Genomic DNA, 21,219 nt, shown 5'->3' on the forward strand with positions numbered 1-21,219 from the left:
AATAGTTAAGGAGTAACTAACCCTAATTTTAATACTCTTCAAATTTATTTTTGGGTGAGTTTCATCACTAAACATGGTAACAACCTCTAACATGAGTCGGTTGTGCATTTTTTAAATCACAGTTATAACAAAACTAATTAGTCTGTTGAGAATCCATAGCGAACTCCACAAACAAACAAAAAAAACAAAAAAAGAGATTTTGTTATTACAGCACTTGGAAACAACTTCCCATCCTCTTATGTATATCACTACTACATCCTCATGCAATGATTCAAAAATAACCATCAAATCCTAATTGAAGCGCAACTATGAAATTAAATTACTTACATCATAAATAACTCTCTAGCAGAATGAGTAATCATCAACGATAAACTTTAACTGAAGTTCCTTAATGACAATAAGAGATGGACAAAATTAACTATTTCCCAGAGTACATAAACCCTTTGCTTTGGCAATATACAATTACAATATCTAATCTAGTAAAGAATAAGTTGATTTCTTAACTAAACGAGGAACTCAGTGTCAGAAACCTCAAGGACCTTGTGGACACCTATTGGCTTTACGCCTTGCTTGAACGAATTACCCTCAATATACCTGTTAAAAACAATTAATTAACAATAGAATACCCAATTCAATGCTCAAGCTCAGGAATTGACGACTTTCCTAGATCTGAGTGGTAAAGAAAACTCACAATTCTTTCAAGAAGGGGTGTTTATAGAATTCAGAGTCAATTCTCCCTGTCAACTGGTTGTGATCCAAGTACCTGAGATTGAATCAAGGAATCCTTTAGAGTATATACCAAGACAATTTCCTGTCCATAGACATCAATAATGAAAACATAATCCAACAACGCATGTATCCAAAAATATTTAAATGAAGAAAGAAAATGCATTCCATTAATTGCCAACTAAAAGATGCATGCCAGTACAGAAATGCAAGTTCTGTGTAGCTAAAACAAGCCATGGAAAGTCTTCAAAATGCATCTCAATTTTCCACATTTAGAAAGGCAAAAGATTAATATCTTAAGTCATATTCTACAAACTTTAAGGATTGAGCATTAAAGACATATAATGGATTAATGAATCGTCTAAACAATGCATGTAATGGTACTGAAGTGAAGGTTTCATATCCTAATGAAGGCAGCAACCAAGACACAAAGTTAGGAAGATTAGTGTGGATAATTCTGAACAGACTGAAGTGTGGCAGACATTCCCATTAAATTTAATTATTATCATTCTTGTCTGATAATACATTGCCTTGGTTGCCAATAGCAAGCAAGCGAAAATAATAACAAACTGAATATTACAAAACGTAAAACAGCATTTATATAAATCATAAGAACATTATGTCAAAAGGTTAATTCCGGCTACAATGATGCATCACCAGCAAGGCGGCAATAACAAATGCAAAATCAAATTTAAAGATAAAAAGATTCATCTATTTTTTTCATTTATAAGAATAATATATAACCTTAAACATAGGTCCAGGGTCAAGTTAATCAAGTCAGAAAAACACTAATTAATCCAATCTAATCTCTTAAACAACCTAACCATTTCCCACACAGAGAGAGAGAGAGAGAGAGAGAGAGAGAGAGAGAGAGGCAACCAGGGCCCCAGGCTGCCAATGTGTTTTTACTACCAAAAAGGGCAATAGGTCTTTCATACTCCCATCTCTATGAAAGTCAACCCCTTAATGACAACCAATCAAATATAGCAATAAAAGTTTTGAAAGAGAACTCACAAGTAGATCAATTTAGGAATATTAGCAAGTCCAGTTGGTACAGCTCCAGAAATTTTATTGTAGGAGAGGTAACTGTGAGAACCAAAATAATCAACAATCAGAACCTCATACATATAGCTAAGACAATATTCTAATATATGGTTTACAATGATGGGCAATGTTCTTATCAACTGCACACACACGCAGGGAGGGAGGGAGAGAAGCAATACTTACAAGATTTCCAAGTTGGTCAAATTTGCAAGTTGTGCTGGTATTCCTCCAGTTAAATAGTTATTATTTAGATAACTACATATCAGATTCACATAGAGAATTATTAAAAATTATCATTTCACTGAAGCCCATAGCTGCAAAATAAAAGCAGAATGTCTTTAAATTCACCAATTGAATTAACTTACAGGTTGCGAAGAGCTGGAAAGCATCCCTCAATGCGTATGAGTTCCCTTATGGTACCCACCAAATGATTGTTACCAACATCCCTATGTCAAAATAAAATGAACATGTTAGCACTGCAATGGAGATGAATGCCTAAAACAAGACATGCTGAAGAGGATGTGAATTGTTACAAGTGCCGAAGATTTCGAAGAGTTCCCAATTCTGCAGGAATTTTCCCAATAAGACGATTCTCTTGTAGATAGAGATACCGAAGTTCTGGAAGGTTCGCAAGCTCCCTAGGGATTTCACCCTTGAAACTATTGAAGCTCAGATATCTATGCAAGTTATAACAAATGACATATTAACTCTAAATAGGGAAAAAAAAAAGTATTAACAGAAACTCCACAAACTTAATTTCATGGCCATATGAAAGTTAAGTTACTCACAAATGAGTTAGACTCTTCAGTTCACCAATTTCAGGAGGTATGATATCTTGTAGTTTATTCCACCTCAAATTACTAAGGAAAAAAAAATCAACATAGAACGCAAAAGATCAGGTCAACGAACCAAAGCTTTCAAAAATCAAAACATTAACTGAAACAAATAATTAAGCCTTTTTTTTGGGATGGAAGGAGAGGAGGGGGGGGGCATCTGTTGTCCAAAAATTAACAGCTGCTACTAGCACAAGTCACTCGAAAATCTCTTGTTATATTTGTCCACTATCAAGGGACATTCAACAAAATCACATTCTGACTATGGAAACTTAAGCAGGAGAAATATTACAAAAACATGACAAATACAATACGTGTGTTAGTTAAAAGTATCAAAAACAACATCAGAAATGCTAATTGCGATCTTAAAAAGTGTAGAGGACTGTACAGTATTTTAAGACGCTTCAACCGTCCGATCTGAGGAGGAATTGGGCCAGTCAACTTGTTATTATGAAAATCCCTGTAATGTGAACAATCATAAACATCATAAACCCTTGAAGAAACCAAATAGATAAACAAATCTGAATCCCATCTATATTTTTCTAATAAAGAGGAAGATGATCTTTCAGCTATGGATCCTCCAGAGACTAATCGAGTTCATTCACATGAATTCCTCTATCGTATCCAAAACCATATCCTTTGTCACATCCTTAGTTAAAACTACTTACACTAGTATTTTTTTACTTCTTCGTCTATCTCTTTCCATTTCCTTGACTTGAATCAAATCAAATCAAATCTTCCTCACAAGTGCATTAATCACTCCTTTACAGATAACCAAACCATCTCGAGCGACTCTCTCACATACATATGAAAAAAAATCGACTAGTATACATATGAAAAGCAATCGACACGGTATAAGTTCATCTCAAACTACAATACTTAATCCAACTCAGCACTTTCACTAATCACTACAACCAAAATTGTTTTTCCATCAGTGTTTTTCACATTAAAATCTGCTCACTAACACTAAAATCTAAATACTCCAAAACCAAATAAACAAATACACATTTCATTCAACACACACGCACAAAGGAACTTACAGCCTAGTGAGATCCAAGAGATTAGTCACAGCAGTAGGGAAAGGTCCAACGATCGAAACCGCATAAACTTCTCTGCAAAATTGAATCCAATTTAGCTTAAAAACAAGCTCCTAATTACACAAAAATTCAAAACACAATCACATTCTAAAAATTTGAATAGAATTCATCAAATTGTGAAAATTCCAAAAGAGACAAAAGAATCATATACAATTCGGTGACGACTCTGTAATCGCCTTGAGTGGAGCAAGTGACGCCGGACCACGGCGGCAGATCTCCATCTCCACAAGGATCGTCTCCAACCCAAGCGTACACCACTCTCCACCCTAGCGACGCCTTGATTTCGTTCAAAGCTTTCACTGCAGACAAAAAAACAGAGAGAGAGAGAGAAAGATTGAGATTCGGATCTGATCGGAGAGGATCGGATCGGAGACAGAATCGTTGGTTTAAGAGTGAAAACCGTACCGTCGCGTTTGAGGGTTTTGGAGAGAGCGAGAGGAGAGGAAATGAGAGTGAGAATGAGAATGAGAGAGAATGCAAAGAATGAAAGACGCTGTAGCGCCATTTTCAGATCTATGTATGTATGTATGAATGTAATCTATGAAAATAAGGAGTGGAATTTTGAAGTCAGAGTCATAGATCTTTCCAAGTTAATGCTAGTTTAGTTAGAGTTTACCAGTTTAGAAGAGAGAGACAGAGAGATTTTATTAATAATTTATAGCTTTTTAAAGTCACTTCTAAATCTTAAAATAACACGGAAATGGAAGGAAGGTAATTATGCTATTGCTCGCCGTCGGTGGGAACTTTCCTCTTTTTTTTTTCTTTTTCATTTTGGGCCAGAACCGTGGGAAAGAGGAAAATGGATTTGGGCTTATATTATGAATTTTGGTTCTTTAACTATTTATTTATTTATTAAATAAAAATTTTATTTGACCCTTCTACTATTAATTTATGTCTTAGGTTTCAATTTTTTTTATTGATAAATAAATTCTCTTGTCCTAGAATAAAATAGCTAGTTCAAGTCACGTCATTGGTCTTTGGTTGTAGTTGATTAAAGTTGTAACAACAATTGGGTATTGATGTAGCCTCTCAAAGGGATGGGCTATGGTTGATGATGATTGGATTTGACGTGGTTAATGTTGAGGTCCAAAAGGTACAATGAGAGAGCCCAACCCATGGAGGTGAAGAAGGATGTGGACCTTGGAAAAATAGAAGCCCAGTCCATAGAATTGAGGAAGAGTCATAGGCCTTGAATAGACCTAAAGGCCTAGCAAAGTAAGAAAAAGGGGGGAAGAAATCCAAAGAAAAATGAGAAATTGAAAGGAAGCCCAAGGAAGGGAGTAGATGACCCAAACTTAGCCTAATAATGGGTCATTCACACCATGAGAAACGAGTCCTTGGGAAAGTAACATCTATGATAGGAAAATCTCAAAAAGGCTACAGATGACCCAAGATTAGCTTGAGAGTGGGTCACACTCCCCTAAAGGAAGAAAGGTGGAAAGAAAACGTTGGATGACTATCAAGATCAAATTCCTAGGAGACAGAGAAAGGTGAAAGGGACAAGTAATACTCTCAGGACCAGAGACCAGCATGAAGGAACTAAGAGACCTTCATCAGATGCTTTCCAAGTTCACCCACCACAAAGGAGAATTTATACCATTTTTAGGAAAAGGTCCAACAAGGAAGGATCTGACAAGGTTCAACAAGGTTCTAGGACCTTCGAAATGTCCCTTTTAAGCCTTGAAAGAATATCTTACCTCATTAAACTCAAAGAATGATCTGACCTATCCCAAAGAGATGGCTTCTACAAGTAGAAGGCCAACCATGATGCTTTCAGACATGAGTTCCTAGAAAGATAAAATAAGAGAAAATGAGGAAAGGAGCGGCCACCAATGTGTCAGACAAAGGAGATAAATCCATTACCAAGAAAACAAAGGGAGAAAATGGTAATTCAAGGCCTCTTAAGAGTAGTATAAAAGGGAAGCAAGGGAGAGATGCAAGGGCAGACATTAGACACACAAAGAGACTAAAAAGATATAAAAGAGAGCTTTCAGGATTTAAGTCGAGTTCATTGAGCAAGAAAGAAACATTGTAAAAGGTACTTCAGTAACACTTAAGGGGCCATTTGGATCAACGGGACTTAAATTTCACAAGTCTTGTGAACCTAGAAAGGATTAACCAAGTTTGTGACCTTTGAGGCTTATTAGGCTTTGTGAAGTATGCTTACAATATAGGACTAAATGTATTTTTGATACTTGACTTAATTAATAAAGCCTCTTAAGTTTTTTGTATATATTACTATTCATTCTAGTTAATTGTTCATATCTTTTGTATTCGCTGCCACGCTAAGCCCATATATATATATTGTTCTATCCTTTTTTTAGAGTTCATTTAACTTGTGTACAGATTGGTTTATATAACAACCCAAATAGGTCGCAGTGAGTCGAACCCATTTCATGCAACATTGAAACACATTCCATGCCCTTTTTAGTGACCCAAGATTCATATCAAGCTTGGGCCAGTGAACTGTCCTAAAAAGGGCCCCACAAATAACAATGGTGTAACCATGATGGTTAAGGGAGGTTTAGGACGATTGGGTTTGTCTATGCAGGTTAGCGATATTGCCTTATGTGGTTTGCTTGGATTTTGGCTTTAGAAAATAGTGGTATGAAGTTGGTGGGGGTCATCTAAGTTTGGATTTTGGGTGGCAGTAATTGGTGGTAGGTGGCCAGAATTGTGGAGTATAGGGCAATAGTTAGTGATTTCATTTGATTGTGGGAGTCTTGAATGGTTTTAAATTCTATTTGAGTTTATGTGAGTTGTGATGGTGAGTTAAGTGTGCAAGTCTTGGAATGATTTTATTTACTATTTGAGTTTGTGTTGTTTATGTGAATTGTGATTTGTTGGTGGCAGAGAAGAATGATAATAAGGGCTGACCAAGAGTGAAGAATTGATTAAAAAATTATTATTTTGGAGAGAAAAAAAAAATTGAATAAAAAGAATATTAAAATGGAAATAGGGAAAGAATAGAAAGTTGAATGCAATTAATAGGACTTTTTTTTTTTGGCTTTTTGACTACAATTTTAAATTAAAATTTGTCTAGACTAATGTGAATACTTTTGTAAGTAAATTACAATTATTATATAGTTCACTTTAGGTGAATCTTTATTGTCAAAGTCCTAAAAGATATTAACATACTACTTCAAATTAAACTCAATTATCAAAAGTTTGAAGAATTGGAAAGGAATTTCATTATTTATTTTTAATTATATCATAATCTATTATGGTCTCTTTTTTTTTTTTTAGGGGATTCTGTTATGGTCTTTTTTCTTTTTCAACTTTTTATTATCAGACCAAGACACCAATCAATTTTTGGTGTAAGTGGAGATTGAACCTCAAATCTCTTATACAACTATCAGAGACTTTACCAATTGAGTTAACTAGAACCTACTTCTATTATGGTCTTTGATTCTTAATCAAGTCATGCATCACCCTAGGTATAATACTTAATTTTTTCTTTGAAATATTTATCTTAGGAAACTATGTTTTAAATAATAAAATTTGTCCCATATGTAAGGGCTATCTGTTTTATTTGTTCAGTAATAAATATTATACTATTTTGGCTAGTGAAAGTATAAAATCTTTTTTTTTTTTTGGTTGGTGTGTGCTTTGATATATCTCCATAAAAATACATACAATACAGTAATATAAAGTGTGCAAGAATTTATAATTCCATTTTTTTTTTTTTTTGAAGAACTCCTTAATTTTCTATGGTTTAATTATCTAGAGGAGTAAGCTAATAAGGAGGTGAGCTCTAGATACCATTGTTAGAGTGCATGCACACACGCACATAGTTTAATTGTTTAGAGGAGTAAACTAATATGAAGGAGAGCTCTAGATGCCATTATTAGAATGCGTTTCCGTGCACACACATGCACAAAGTGACAAAGATACTACAAGGGGATTCATGACTTGAACCAAATTAGCATCAACAAATACTAATTAAGAACTTCATAATTTAATATAAGAAAAAAACTGTTAATAATTGTTACGAAACTCTTGGCTTGATTCTATAATTAACAGCTTGATTATCCCCCATAAACATAAAAGTGTATATATTTTCTTCCAAACGCACCGACTTCTTTGGTGCTCCCAATGGCCATTTGCCAATAATATTGCTGGTTTCTGTTTAGAACATGATCTACATTATACTTGTAAGTTGTCACGAGAATAGAAAAGCAATTGCAACTTTCTCTGCAATACATTATGCCCCACTACGCCTATTGTCGTTGACAATCAGATATGCCCATGAGATTCACGGCCTTTCCCAGTTCAAAACTCAGTGCTTTTATGTACATTGGGAAGTAAGTACTCCCAAGATTCACATGAGGAAAATTGCTCCACATGACACATAAGATACAATTCAACTAGTTGCAATGAATTTAGATTTGGATTTTGGAACTAGCAGCAAGACTTATACAACTTTTATCCAAGAAAGAAAGAAAGAAAGAAAAAAGAAACAAGGAAAAAAAAAAGAAAAAAAGAAAAGGAAACAATGCTTTCAAGAAAGGATAAAAACATTAAGGAAAATCTCAACCTTGTCATATTCATAGATTTGAAGTTTAAACACATAACTATACATGAATATATAAAATAAATTTGAAGCAGACCAAAATGGTACTTCGAAAAAGTCCATTTTACCCTCAGAAAAGATTCGAGTCCATTGAATTCGGCATCTCCCAGCTAGCTAATAACACCTCCAAATTAATGAAGCTCATGGGTTTCTCTTGAAATCCCACCTCTCCCAAACTGCAGTCACACTAAATACGACAAAAGGTAGACCATTTCCATGCTTGTTTTTGCCTTTTTCCACAGGAGGACAAAAAAGAGTCAAAAACAATAATGGAAATAGCAACATCGTTTACAATAGAACAGTACTGAATCAGTGAATCATCACCACCCAAAAAAAAAAAAAAAAAGTGAAACCAAGAAACCTTGATTCTTGGGTATACATATATAGTGAAAGAAGAAAAGGGGCTACACATCAAAAAAAGATGCAAAGAAATGGTGAAAACCAAAAAGGAATTATGGGCTTCGAACCACTATATTATCATGACTTGAACCTTGAAAATTTACTGGTATATAGAGGAAGCTAGATGGCTAAATTAGAAGAAAGAAACAGAAGGTAGGTCAAAGGCGCTGGTTTTGCCCTCAGTTGTGAAGAGGGTTTGGTCCAGAGGGGACTAATCTCTTCTCCACACCGTATCTTGGGTCAATCTCATCAAGCTCTGAGGGTGGTGGTGGTGGTGGGAGAGTTTGATCCTGGTGGTTTCTTTGAAGTTTAATGCATAAAGAACGTGACCTTTCATGCGAAAGAGAGCCACAAGAATGGATGCGAGGGTAAAGATGGTGGTGGTGATGGTTGTGAGAGTTTCTTGAAGAGGTTTCATGCATGGTTGGGTTGGAGAGACCAGAGGCTAAAGTCACAAAGAGAAGGAAAACTATGATGATCAATATCAGAAGCCTCAAGAAAAGAAAAAAGGAGCTTGTGGTTGAAGAGGGAGAGCTCTTCATCATGGCTGCAAAGAGAGATGATGGGATTATTTTTGTGATTGTGGAAAAGGGCTATTAGGAAGAGAAAAGAGAGAGTAATATGGAAGATGGTGATAGTAGTGAGGAGAGTTTTAATGCAAAGCAAGAGACACATGAATGAATATTATTGCCAAGAAAATTGGGGGGACACCATTAGAGCCATCAGGGGTAGTCGGCAATTACTATGTCTCATCACATGAGTCACGTATATATGTGTGTGTGGGGATGGCCCAAGACTTATTAGGAGGTACTTATACTTTTCATAGGAATAATACAACTATAACAATAGCTATAGCATGCCCCTAATAATTAATACTGTGCTCTACCAGCAGAAGATTTTTCTTCAGGTAATTAATTAAGTCCAGCAAGAAGATAAGAATAGGAAGAAGAAGAAAGAATTAGAAAGTGGTACATCGCTACATTGTGTCATGTATGAGTTGCTATCAAGTGGACTCTAGATGCAGACATGAAATGGATTGATAGACTACATTACCCTCCAATACCTACCCCTGTCTAAAGAAATTTTGTAACTAAGAAAATTTTGGTTAGAATTTTGGGCCACTAGAAGTTTATATTTGGGGTTGTAAATTACCCCAAACTTTTCTTGAGGTTTGGAAAAATAACAAAAAAAAAAAAAAAAATTGTATGGTTTTTATTTTTCTTGATTTTTCTAATCATATTCTAACCTGTATAGTTATCAAGTATTGTTTTGAGATTATTACTGATGGGAATTTAATTTGAAAATTATGTGTTTTAACGCAATTCTGTAATGACACATAAATGGTCATAAGAGGATATTTGACACATAAATCAAAACATCAAGGGAGTAAACTGTGAAATTAGGAGGAGTAATTGACATTTCCCTTAGAGAGGTTAGTATCAATTTTTTTATTTTTTAAAAATCTCTAATGCAAGAGGACAAGAATTTCATTGAATATTTTTTTCTTTATGCATAAGATATATACTATGTTATTCTTTTGTATTAATGTTTATATAAACATATTAACGGTTGCTGAATTTTTTAACTTATCCAAGTTTGCTTCGCCTTTGCTCAATTCATTGCTAAGGATGCAAGTTTGAGTTTGATCAATTCGTTGGTACGGATGCAAGGGGATAGAGCTATCGACAGCTTGTTGTTCCCTTCTTTAATGAAATGAGGTGAAATGTCAATTTATCCTATATTTTGAAGGGGGGGGGGGGGGGAGGGATGAAGAGTATAAAGTATAATACTCGTAATAAAATTATATGTTTTTTTAAATAAATAAATATATTTATTAATTAATTGATTTATAAACTCTTAAACATTCTAAGAAAAAGAATAACATATTCCATTTTATTCTATTCTTTATAGGTGAATCCATTACGGTTTTTTTTTTTTTTTTTTTTTCCCACTCCAAAACATAATGTTAAGGAAATTAACTTAGAAAACTAACTCTTATGATAATGTACATGAACTAAACTCACATGCAAAACATAATGTCTAAAGTATTAACAATTCTTTCTAGCAGAAGAAAAGAAAAGGATTAATGATTCGAATTAGAAATGTTTAGTGGACTAAATTGGCATTTATATTATATATAAGATACATGAACTAAACTAACACACAAAACATAATGTCTAAAGTATTAATAATTCTTTCAAAAAGGAAAAAGGAAAAAAGGATTAATGATTCAAGTTAGAAATGTTCAGTGGGCTAAATTGGCATTTATATATAAGATACATGAACTAAAATATCACACAAAACATAATGTCTAAAGCATTAATGATTCTTTCAAAAAGGAAAAAGGATTAATGATTCAAGTTAGAATTGTTCAGTGGACTAAATTGGCATTTATTTAAGATACATGGACTCATCTCAAAAAAAAAAAAAAAAGATACATGAACTAAACTAACACACAAAACATAATGTTTAAAGCATTAAATATTAATAATTTTTTCAGGAAGAAAAAAAGGATTAATGATTCAAATTAGAAATGTTTAGGGGACTAAATTGGCAATTTAAGGGATTGACATTTGTATAATTTGATTAGATCACGACTTCCAAAGTGCGTTACACAACCTCTTAATTATTTTTGTGGATAAGGCATGCCTTCTGTCATTTAAAAATTTAAAAACATTTTTTTTTCCACAAATTATGGTTTGCAATCGTTATCCATCAGTCCGAAATTAATGTTCTTATATCAAATTATTTTAATTAAGAAATTAAATCTAATATTTTAAAAGAAAAATAATATGTTCACAACATTTTTACAACAAATTCTAAGTAGTAAGTTGTTACTAGTTGTTATTGTAGGCACAAAAAAAAAAAAAAAATGATATGTCTACAACATTTTTACAACAAATCCTAAGTGACAGGTTGTTATTGGTTGTTATTGTTAGAGCAAAAAAGTAATCTTAGTGTTAGTTTCAAAATTGAACCAATAACAACTAACCACCTGTGATTTGTTGTAAAAATGTTGTAGACGTAGCATCTCTCAAAAAATAATGTTAGTGTTAGGTTCAAATTTGAACTAATAACAACTAACTACCTATAATTTGTTGTGAAAATATTGTAAAAATATTGTGGATGTAACACCTCTCATTTTAAAATTTATACAAATATTCTTTAACTTTAACTAGATGACCATGTGATTTTTTTAAGTAATTGAATAAATGAGAGTAAAGTGAATTTTCACCTTTTAATGGTTAAGATAATTTTGATTTTATTTCTTAAAGTTTCAAATTATGGATTTATACTATACCCCTAACATTAAATATTATTTGGACTTAAGCCCCTTTGTCCATGCATCGTGGTGAGGTGTTTATAAGTGCCAACTTGACTCAAACAACAATTTTATGAATCCAAAATTTGAAATTTTATAGGGTAAAATCAAAATTACTCAAAATTTGAAGGGTGTAAATTATAAATTTAGTCATAATAATATATGACATGTATTTAATAGAAACCAAAATGACGTAGTTTTGAATGAGAAAATTACATTTTTTAAAGCTTAGTTAGCATTTAACAAACACCTCATCACAATGGACTAACAAATAGATACATAATATTAAGAATATAGATCCAAAATTTGAAACTTTAGAGGATAAAATCAAAATTATCTCAAATTTTAAGGGTGCAAATTACTAGTTAATAAATTAATTTTAAAAAAAATATTCATATACGTAGCTTGATGACTTGAATAATGACATCATAGTTAGGAAGAGATAAAAGGAAATTAACGTTCTTGTTAAATTATTTTAATTAAGAAATAGATCATTTTTTAGTAAAGGTTAATAATTTATATCTATTATAATTTAGATTTTTTTAAAAAAAATTTTCAAACAAATAAAAATGATAAACTTCAGAAATAAATAGTAACTGTAATTTCTTTTTTAAACGTGAAGGAGAAATTATTATTTACATCGGGAGGACTGCTGATGTAGTCCTCCTTGACCAATGAGATGATGTCATCTATGCAAATATATGTGTGAGCTTCCTAATCAACACAAGGAATAAAAAATAAAAATTATCAGATGATGTCACATTTGTATAAATAATAACATTTTATTAGTTGGAAGGTTAAGGAAAACCACATCAGTAGTCTTCCTGGTGGACCTAATAATTTTTCAACATGAAGGAACAAAAAATCCTAAATTTTAAGAGTTCTTTTTTTGAATTTAAAATGAAATTTGTTATTTGACATTTATGACCCTATTTCTAAATGAAGTTACCTTTCATTAATGATGGCATTTTTAAACCACATAAAAGTCCAGTTAAAAGAAAGGAACCCTCTTATATATAGTATAGATGATTCCAAATCTAATATTTTAAATTTCATACAAATATTTTTTAACTTTAACTAGATGGTCATGATTTTATTTTTAGAAAAACTAGATGATCATGTGATTTGTTTAAGTATTCAAATAAATTAGAGTAAAGTGAATTTTCATCTTTAAAGTTTAGGGTAATTTTGCTTTTGTTCTTTAAAGTTTCAAAATTTGGATTCATATGACATCCCAAAATTTACGTATTGGATTTAAACCCTTCCACCTATGCACCATAATAAGATGTAAGTTAAATGCCACCTGAACTTAAAACACCATAATTTTATAGATCTAAAATTTGAAACTTTATGAGATAAGGTGAAAATTGTCCTAAACTTTAAAAGGTACAAACGGTAGATTTAGTCAAAATAATACAGTATATGACATGCCTTTAATAGGGGGTCAAAATGACATTATTTTGAATGAGAAAATAAAGTTTTTTTTGAGCTTAATTAAGGCTTAACAAACACCTCATCATCTATACTTTTATGAGTAATGTTACAGTCACAAACTATTTTATAATATTTTTACAAACTATTGACGTGACAAATTCTTATTAGTTCTAATATGGGTCCACTACTAACATCACATTTATGTTTATCAATAATTATTTGAAAATTACTAAAGTCACATCAATAGCTTGTAAAAATGTTGTAAAATAGTTTGTATCTGTAGTATTACTCTACTTCTATACTATATATAAGATGATTCTTTTTTTTGAACGGGAATTTTATATAGTTCAAAAATATAATAAAATGTAAGTTAAATGCCACCTTGACTTAAAACAACATAATTTTATAGATCTAAAATTTAAAACTTCATGAGATAAGATGAAAAAAATTGTCCTAAACCTTAAAGTGCAAACAGTAGATTTAGTCAAAATAATACCGTATATGACATGCCTTTAATAGGGGTCAAAATGACATTATTTTGAATGAGAAAATAAAGTTGTTTTGAGCTTAATTAACACTTAATAAACACCTCATCATCTATACTTCTATACCATATATAGGATGATTATCTTCTTTGAACTGGACTTTTATGTAGTTTAAAAATACCCCCATTAATGAAATAGGGTCATAAATGTTTAAAAAACAAATTTCACTTAGAAATAAGGCCATAAATGTTAAATAACAAATTTCATTTTTAATTCAAAAAGAAAACTCCTAAAATTTAGGATTTTTTTTCCCTTCATGTTCAAATAAGAAATTACATCTTATTATCAAAAAAGAAATTACATCTTATTAAAAAAAAAAAAAAACAACTACGGCTTATCTCTAGAGTTTATAATTTTTATTTGTTTAAAAATTAAAAAAAAAATATTTCTAAATTATACTAAATACAAATTATTAACTCTTACCTAACAAAAATAGAAAAGTCTTTTGCGTGCTAGAGGCTATTTCAATTATAAAAGTCTTAATCATCATTAAGCTAAAAAAAAATCTGGGATTAAATTTTAAAAATTTAAGAAACAAACGTCAAATGTGAGTGTGACATTTAGAATATGGAAAAAAGAATATTCCTAATTATTTATTTATTTATTTATTTTTTTGAAACTTGCCTAATTATTTATTCAATCCAAAGCAAACCCCAAAATCCAGCTCTACATAAATAAACAGAGGAACAAAAACCCTCACCTTCACTTTCTTTTCATTCTACACCGACTTGAAAAATCCCAAAAAAAAAAAAAAAAAAAATGAAGAATTCTCTAACAGCTTTCATTCTCTTCATCACTACAATCATTTCTCTCTTTAACCCATCAACCCAATCCAAAGTCTCTCTCTCTATAACCCCATCCGTTTTAGCCAAATCGGGCGACCCGATCCGAATCCAATGGTCCGGAATCGCCGAACCGTCCAAGCTGGACTGGCTCGGCATCTACTCTCCCCCGGACTCCGCTCACGAGAACTTCATCGGCTACGTGTTCCTCAACTCCTCCGCCACGTGGCAATCCGGGTCGGGCTCCATTTCGCTTCCTCTCATCAACCTCCGATCCAACTACTCCTTCCGGGTCTTCCGATGGGTCGAATCCGAAGTCAACCCGAAAAAACACGACCACGATAACAACCCGTTGCCGGGCACGGCCCATTTGTTGGCCAAGTCGGTGGAAGTCGGGTTCGGGTCGGGTCGGGTGCCGGAGCAGATCCATCTGGGGTTCACGGAGAATGCGGATGAGATGAGGGTGATGTTCTTGACGGGGGATCGTGAGGAGAGGCGAGTGAGGTATGGGTTGAGAGAGGGTAAGCTCGACCACGTGGCGGTGGCACGTGTGGAGAGGTATGAGAGGGAGCACATGTGCGAGGAGCCGGCGAATTCGAGTGTCGGGTGGAGAGACCCGGGTTGGATTCATGATGGGGTTATGAAGAATTTGAAGAAAGGAGTCAGGTATTATTATCAGGTAATTTTTTGTTTAGTTGGGTTTTTAGTTTAGTAATTGATATTTGTAATTTAACACATTTCTATCAACTATATTTGTAATTTGTAATTTGTAATTTTGGAGCATTGTTAATTGCAAAATTTGATACTTTAGATTGATCAAAATGGTAGAATCACTCTTTTTTGTTTTGTGTTGAAAAGTTAGACTTAGACACATTAGTTTGTAAGGCTTGTTTTGTTGCAATTGTACTATTGTTCAATTCATATTTCATAATAATTTGGATTTTATTATAGCATTTCCTTCCATCTGACCTTGTAATCATTGAATATCATTTGCATGATCATGTCTAAGAAAAGCATCTGATGAATGTCTTAGTTAGAGTGTCTATAGACTTCATGGTGATCCACAGTTACAAAAAGTGTTTTTATAAACTACTGGCTCAATTATTTGTTTGTGTATATAATATTTAATTAGTTGTATGATAAACTTGATAAAGTGAACTCATATGAGAAAAATATTTTGCACTACATTGCATGGTTTGAATATAACAATGGCTGTGTTTGTTCTTAATGCCATATTTTTGTACATAGCTGGCCCCAAGCCCAAAAAAATAAGACATCTAGAGTAAGTTTAAAAATTATTTAAAATTGAGTCACTTTATTATAAATTAGTTGACCCCAAAATTGTGTGACCAAGGCTTGGTGGTTGTTGTTGTTGTTGTGTGGTTTGAGAAAACGATAATGTTATCTATGACAGGTTGGAAGTGATGCTGGAGGTTGGAGTTCAACTCGCAGCTTTGTGTCAAGGAATGAGGACTCTGATGAAACAATAGCTTTCCTGTTTGGTGATATGGGAACTGCAACACCATACTCTACCTTTCTCCGTACACAAGAAGAAAGCATAGCGACCATGAAGTGGATACTCCGTGATATTGAGGCTTTGGGTGACAAGCCAGCTTTTATCTCACATATTGGGGACATCAGCTATGCAAGAGGATATTCATGGTTGTGGGATCATTTTTTTAATCAGATTGAACCTGTTGCATCCAAAGTAGCATACCATGTGTGTGTTGGTAATCATGAGTACAACTGGCCTTCACAGCCTTGGAGACCTGAGTGGTCTGTGGGAAGTTATGGAAAGGATGGGGGTGGTGAATGTGGTGTACCCTACAGCCTTAAGTTCAAAATGCCTGGAAACTCTTTAGAGCCAACTGGAACCCGAGCCCCAGCTACTAGGAACCTTTACTATTCATTTGATATGGGGGCAGTACATTTTGTATACATGTCAACCGAGACCAATTTCCTTCAAGGGAGCAACCAATATAACTTTTTAAAGCATGATTTGGAGTCAGTTAATAGAAACAACACTCCTTTTGTGGTAGTCCAAGGGCACCGGCCGATGTATACAACAAGCAATGAAAATAGGGATGCCCCATTGAGGGAGAAGATGCTTGAGCACTTGGAACCTTTGTTTGTGAAAAACAAGGTCACCCTTGCATTGTGGGGTCATGTCCACAGATATGAGAGGTTCTGTCCAGTGAATAACTTTACTTGTGGAAGCATGGGCCTGGAGGGGGAGGATTGGGAGGCATTTCCAGTCCATATTGTTATTGGGATGGCAGGACAAGACTGGCAACCCATCTGGGAGCCTAGACCTGACCACCCGAATGATCCGATCTTCCCACAAGCTAAACGCTCTTTGTACCGTGGGGGTGAGTTTGGGTACACTAGATTGGTTGCTACAAAGGAGAAGCTTCAGCTTTCTTATGTAGGGAACCATGATGGAGAAGTGCATGATATGGTGGAGATTCTAGCATCTGGACAAGTTCTCAGTGGCAGTGGGGATAGTTCTGTTGATGGTGCTGGAGCCAGGGGTGAGGCTCCTCAGTCCAAATTTTCATTGTTGGTTAAGGGAGTGAGTGTATTATTACTTGGGGCTTTTATAGGCTATGTTCTTGGTTTCATTTCCCGTTCCCAAAAAGAGGCTACTCCAAAAAATAGCTGGACTCCCGTGAAGACAGACGATATTTGAACTAGAAATTGCAGTGAAGCATATTGGTTAGTTTCCAAAATCTGGTTCATCTGTATTTAAAATGTAACTGCAATTAGGCATCAAAGTTGTGTTGTGAATTGATGTTCTCCCTACTGTTTGGATGGATGCCGAAGCTAGGAAGGTGGGATAATATGTACCACATAAATGCTTATGTAACTTTTGTCATTGTAAATATGCAATTTTCCTAATTTAATTTATGTTATTTAACACTTTGTATAAAGGACTTCATATGGTTGAAAGTCATGTACTTGTCAAATAAATGTGCAATTGTCACGGCGTGTATTATTGATGCATGAATATGATCTGATCTTACCGTATTGTGCCATTGGAGGTACTGTCACATTTCTGTTGCTTAGTTCTTTGAGTACTCTACTGTGGAGAAAAGACCTATTATTTTAATATTGGAGATGAGCATCTCTAGTTGAGGAACTGTGGTAACTCCCCTGAATTCAAGATGTTATACTGTGAGTTGATTCCCCTCATTTTTAAGATTACCCACATGAGCAAACTGCAATATCCTTAATAGAGAAAATCCCGGAATCTGCATTTTAAAATCCTTTTTTTTTTTGGGTTTATTTTTGTTATTATTATTTTATACCTTTTCCTTTTTCTTTTACTAAGATAATTTAGGATTACTCTATGAACATCATCCTCCTCTCTCCCAAAATCCAGTTATTCTTCTTGAAGTGCCTTCCAATTAATTATTATTTTTCCTATCATTGTAAATTGAATGGCTAGGAGAATTATGGATGCAATTCTTGCTTCTTCAATAGGGGGTTTATGCTACAAGAAAAAGACACCGAGCACAACCACAGCACAAACCTGAGCACGTTTGAGATAATATGTATTAATTTCTCTGGAGATAAGTAGTTTGTAGGCATTCAACTAGTCATTTAGGCTTGTAGAACATCATATTCTTGTAACTTTATTTCCTTGTACTTGTGTTCTTATTTCAATCAAGTATTTAAGTTTGATGCAATGATTAGTGGTTAATTTAAGTTTTATCAAATTTCCTGTTTATTTTGAAGCAATTTAGTATTTGTTTAAGTCAAGTAGACTTAAAAATCCTTTACATTTTTTGCCTTTTACTTTAATTCTAGATGATTTGCTCTGGAATACTTTACTTTGAGATGATTCACTACGATTTAGTTCTATTAACTTATTAGGCGTTGGTAACCTAGGCTCATAACTTAATCATTTAGGATTGCTCATTCTCATTGTTAACTACCGTACTTCTCAAAAAGTCTTAGTTCGACCTCAAGCTCAACATCCTCATCATATTCCATCCCTCCTCCCTTCTATCTCTATCGGGCTCCCCATAGAACCTAGTTAACCGCCATGCCTCCTTTGATCCACCGTTTACAATCGCATCAATGTGAAATTTCAAGAAATTATCTACCCACACCGCCACCTCCGATTTCCACAACAACGCCAGCCCACCGCCCCTTCCATCTCTAGGAACGATGAACAGACCATCAAACTCCAACTCCGTCTTCACTTTCTCCATGTGCTTCCTACCTGACCAAGTTTCAGAGAGAAACACAATATTGGGACCTTCAGCTTGCACGATTTCCACAAGCTCTCGAACTGTCTGGCGATTCCCAAGCCCTTAACAGTTCTAAGCTAAGGAAAGCATTGGTGTCGGTGAGGCTGACAATTAGCCTCCGCCATTTGGATTTGTGCATCTTCCATTGCTTGTTTCTTTTCCTTGTCACATTCCTCTTCTTCTTCTTCAAAAGCAACCCTAACACTGCTTTTAGTTCCAAGTACTTTGGATTCACCACTCCCTTGACTAGGCTTAGTAGTATACTAAGCATGAGCCCGAGTTCATCCTCCTCATGGGCTTGGGTTTAAGTTTCGACTTGGCTCACTTAAAGTAAAAGAAAAGCCTTCCTTAACAAGCTCAATTGAATTTGGGCCACATGGAAGCCCAACTTCCTGCATTGGACTAACGGGTTGCATCACCATATTAAAGATAGTGACAGCAGAATCAATTTCCTTTAATTGTTCTTGAAAGTCAGCTTTTTTGAATTTCCTTTCCATATCCACACCATTTTGCTCAACTTGGGAAGATCCCGTAATTTTCGGAGTAACCATGACAATTGACTGCAAACATGGAGTTTCCTTAGGGAAAGTGTCAGAGTCAACGGCTTTGAGGCAAACGTCATCCAACAGTGGTTGCCATCGATTTGCCATCCTTGTTAGCTCCAATCCACCATGATTAGCCCCTTGCGTGCCTTCTCTTTTGGCCCCCCCTTCATTATGGTCATGCTCACTCCAACCATTCCATGAAGTATCATCCTCCAAGCCTTCCACCTTCATGACCATTTTTCGAAAAGGATTGGGAGTGTATGCCCGTAACCACGAACCAAACTGCTGAGCCCCCTCCTTCAGCATACCATTGCTTGGGGTCCATATCAAACAATCTCTGTCACTGTGTGTGAGTTTGCCACACTAGTAGCAAATAATTGGAAGCTGCTTGTATTTGAATCTCACCCAACCCTCTTTCCCTCCTGACAAGGACAGCTTACGACCACGACAAAGAGGTTTGAGAATGTCCACCTTGATTCTTAGCAGTATATAATTGAAACCTCCCATATTAACTTCGTCCTCATCGCTTTCCACAACAGTCCCAATCACTGATCCTATTCCCTTTGCCGTTGAAACTAACATGCATCCCACGGGAAAATCATGTATTTGTACCCAAAAACACGTAGAGTCAAATTCCAAGGATTGGATGGCTTCACCTCTCTTTGTTTCTTGTAAAGCCACAAGGTGTTTGTCAAATGACCATGGCTCACCCATCAAAACCTTAGCCACATCTGTTTCATCCTTGAAAGCGAACAGGACAAGATGATTGCCCATGTCTCGCACCTCAAAGCCTTTCCTTGATCTCCAAATCAGTTTGAATGTCTTTGCTATTGCCTCCATGTTAAGAGCACGTTTGGTAAAGAACTTTGCTGCGATAAGATATTCCTCCAACATTGTCTCATTCTGAACAACAAACTTATTACCTTCATACTCCAAAAGCGAAAACTTTTCCCACATCGCAGACATCTTCTCCATTCCTGTACTCATACTTGCAAGTAAGAAACAAGAAAGAGATACAGCAAGCCCAACCCTAGGGTAGTGACGCAATAAGTTGACTAAAAGTAATATAAATTTTGTTATAAAAGACTAACCAAGACAATGAATGCAATGTCACATCAATAATATAATAAATAAATAGTTTTTGTTAACATGTGCTTGATTGCACTCGATAAAGAAGAATTGAGCAGGTTCGTTAGCAAATGCCCTTAGGGTATTTGTTAATGAACCATTTCAAAAAAGTTTTAATATCACTTTTATGAAAAATATAAAAAGTAGTCAAAAAATTCAATTGTTTTTTTCTTTCCTTTTCCCATAAAAGTTTCTAAAACTTGTTCATTTACAAATGCCTTTGAAGCATCCATTAACATGTTTCATTAAAAAAAAATACTCCCTTAACTTGAATGTTGTGCAACTACCTCAAAAAAAGCTTATCGCTTTCAATAAAAAAACTCTAACTTAACCAGTACACTTTGGCACTCGTTAATTGGATGCTAAAGAAATTTATGAAATGTAAAATTTAGTTACGGTTCATTAATTGTTATTTGTTATACCTTAGATTCTCAAATTGAATTTAATATTGTGGTTTCATTGACAAATGAACAATATGGTTGAATTTAATTGTTTTTAGAAAAGATAACAATACTTTTGTAGTAGTAGTTAATCC

The 21,219-nt window shown here is 34.3% G+C and overlaps 2 protein-coding genes across 2 annotated transcripts; one reads left to right on the top strand and one right to left on the bottom strand.

Annotated features, from left to right (window-relative positions):
- Positions 1-217: 217 nt before the first annotated feature.
- On the bottom strand, positions 218-4,425 carry LOC115978877 (probable leucine-rich repeat receptor-like protein kinase At1g35710). Its single transcript, XM_031100759.1, has 11 exons — positions 4,106-4,425; positions 3,852-3,999; positions 3,644-3,715; positions 2,992-3,063; positions 2,559-2,630; positions 2,304-2,447; positions 2,136-2,216; positions 1,954-2,025; positions 1,741-1,812; positions 692-763; positions 218-594 (listed from the first exon to the last, which is right to left on the bottom strand). The coding sequence occupies exons 1-11, from the start codon at positions 4,203-4,205 to the stop codon at positions 504-506; spliced, it is 996 nt and encodes a 331-aa protein (XP_030956619.1). The 5' UTR covers positions 4,206-4,425; the 3' UTR covers positions 218-503.
- Positions 4,426-14,641: 10,216 nt separating this feature from the next.
- Positions 14,642-17,779, top strand: LOC115978878 (probable inactive purple acid phosphatase 2). The gene is made up of 2 exons (XM_031100760.1): positions 14,642-15,434; positions 16,170-17,779. The coding sequence occupies exons 1-2, from the start codon at positions 14,733-14,735 to the stop codon at positions 17,442-17,444; spliced, it is 1,977 nt and encodes a 658-aa protein (XP_030956620.1). The 5' UTR covers positions 14,642-14,732; the 3' UTR covers positions 17,445-17,779.
- The last annotated feature ends 3,440 nt before the right edge of the window (positions 17,780-21,219 follow it).

The sequence above is a fragment of the Quercus lobata genome, chromosome 3 (assembly GCF_001633185.2).
Source record: "Quercus lobata isolate SW786 chromosome 3, ValleyOak3.0 Primary Assembly, whole genome shotgun sequence".
NCBI classification, from domain to species: domain Eukaryota; kingdom Viridiplantae; phylum Streptophyta; class Magnoliopsida; order Fagales; family Fagaceae; genus Quercus; species Quercus lobata.

Excerpts from the sequence above, each read along its gene's own strand:
- LOC115978877 (XM_031100759.1), bottom strand. The coding sequence starts at position 4,205 with ATGGCGCTACAGCGTCTTTCATTCTTTGCATTCTCTCTCATTCTCATT. Across the intron at positions 3,064-3,643 it reads CTCTTGGATCTCACTAGGCT|GGATTTTCATAATAACAAGT; the intron begins GTAAGTTCCTTT and ends TTCACATTACAG. Across the intron at positions 595-691 it reads CACCCCTTCTTGAAAGAATT|GTATATTGAGGGTAATTCGT; the intron begins GTGAGTTTTCTT and ends TGTTTTTAACAG.
- LOC115978878 (XM_031100760.1), top strand. The coding sequence starts at position 14,733 with ATGAAGAATTCTCTAACAGCTTTCATTCTCTTCATCACTACAATCATT. Across the intron at positions 15,435-16,169 it reads GAGTCAGGTATTATTATCAG|GTTGGAAGTGATGCTGGAGG; the intron begins GTAATTTTTTGT and ends TATCTATGACAG.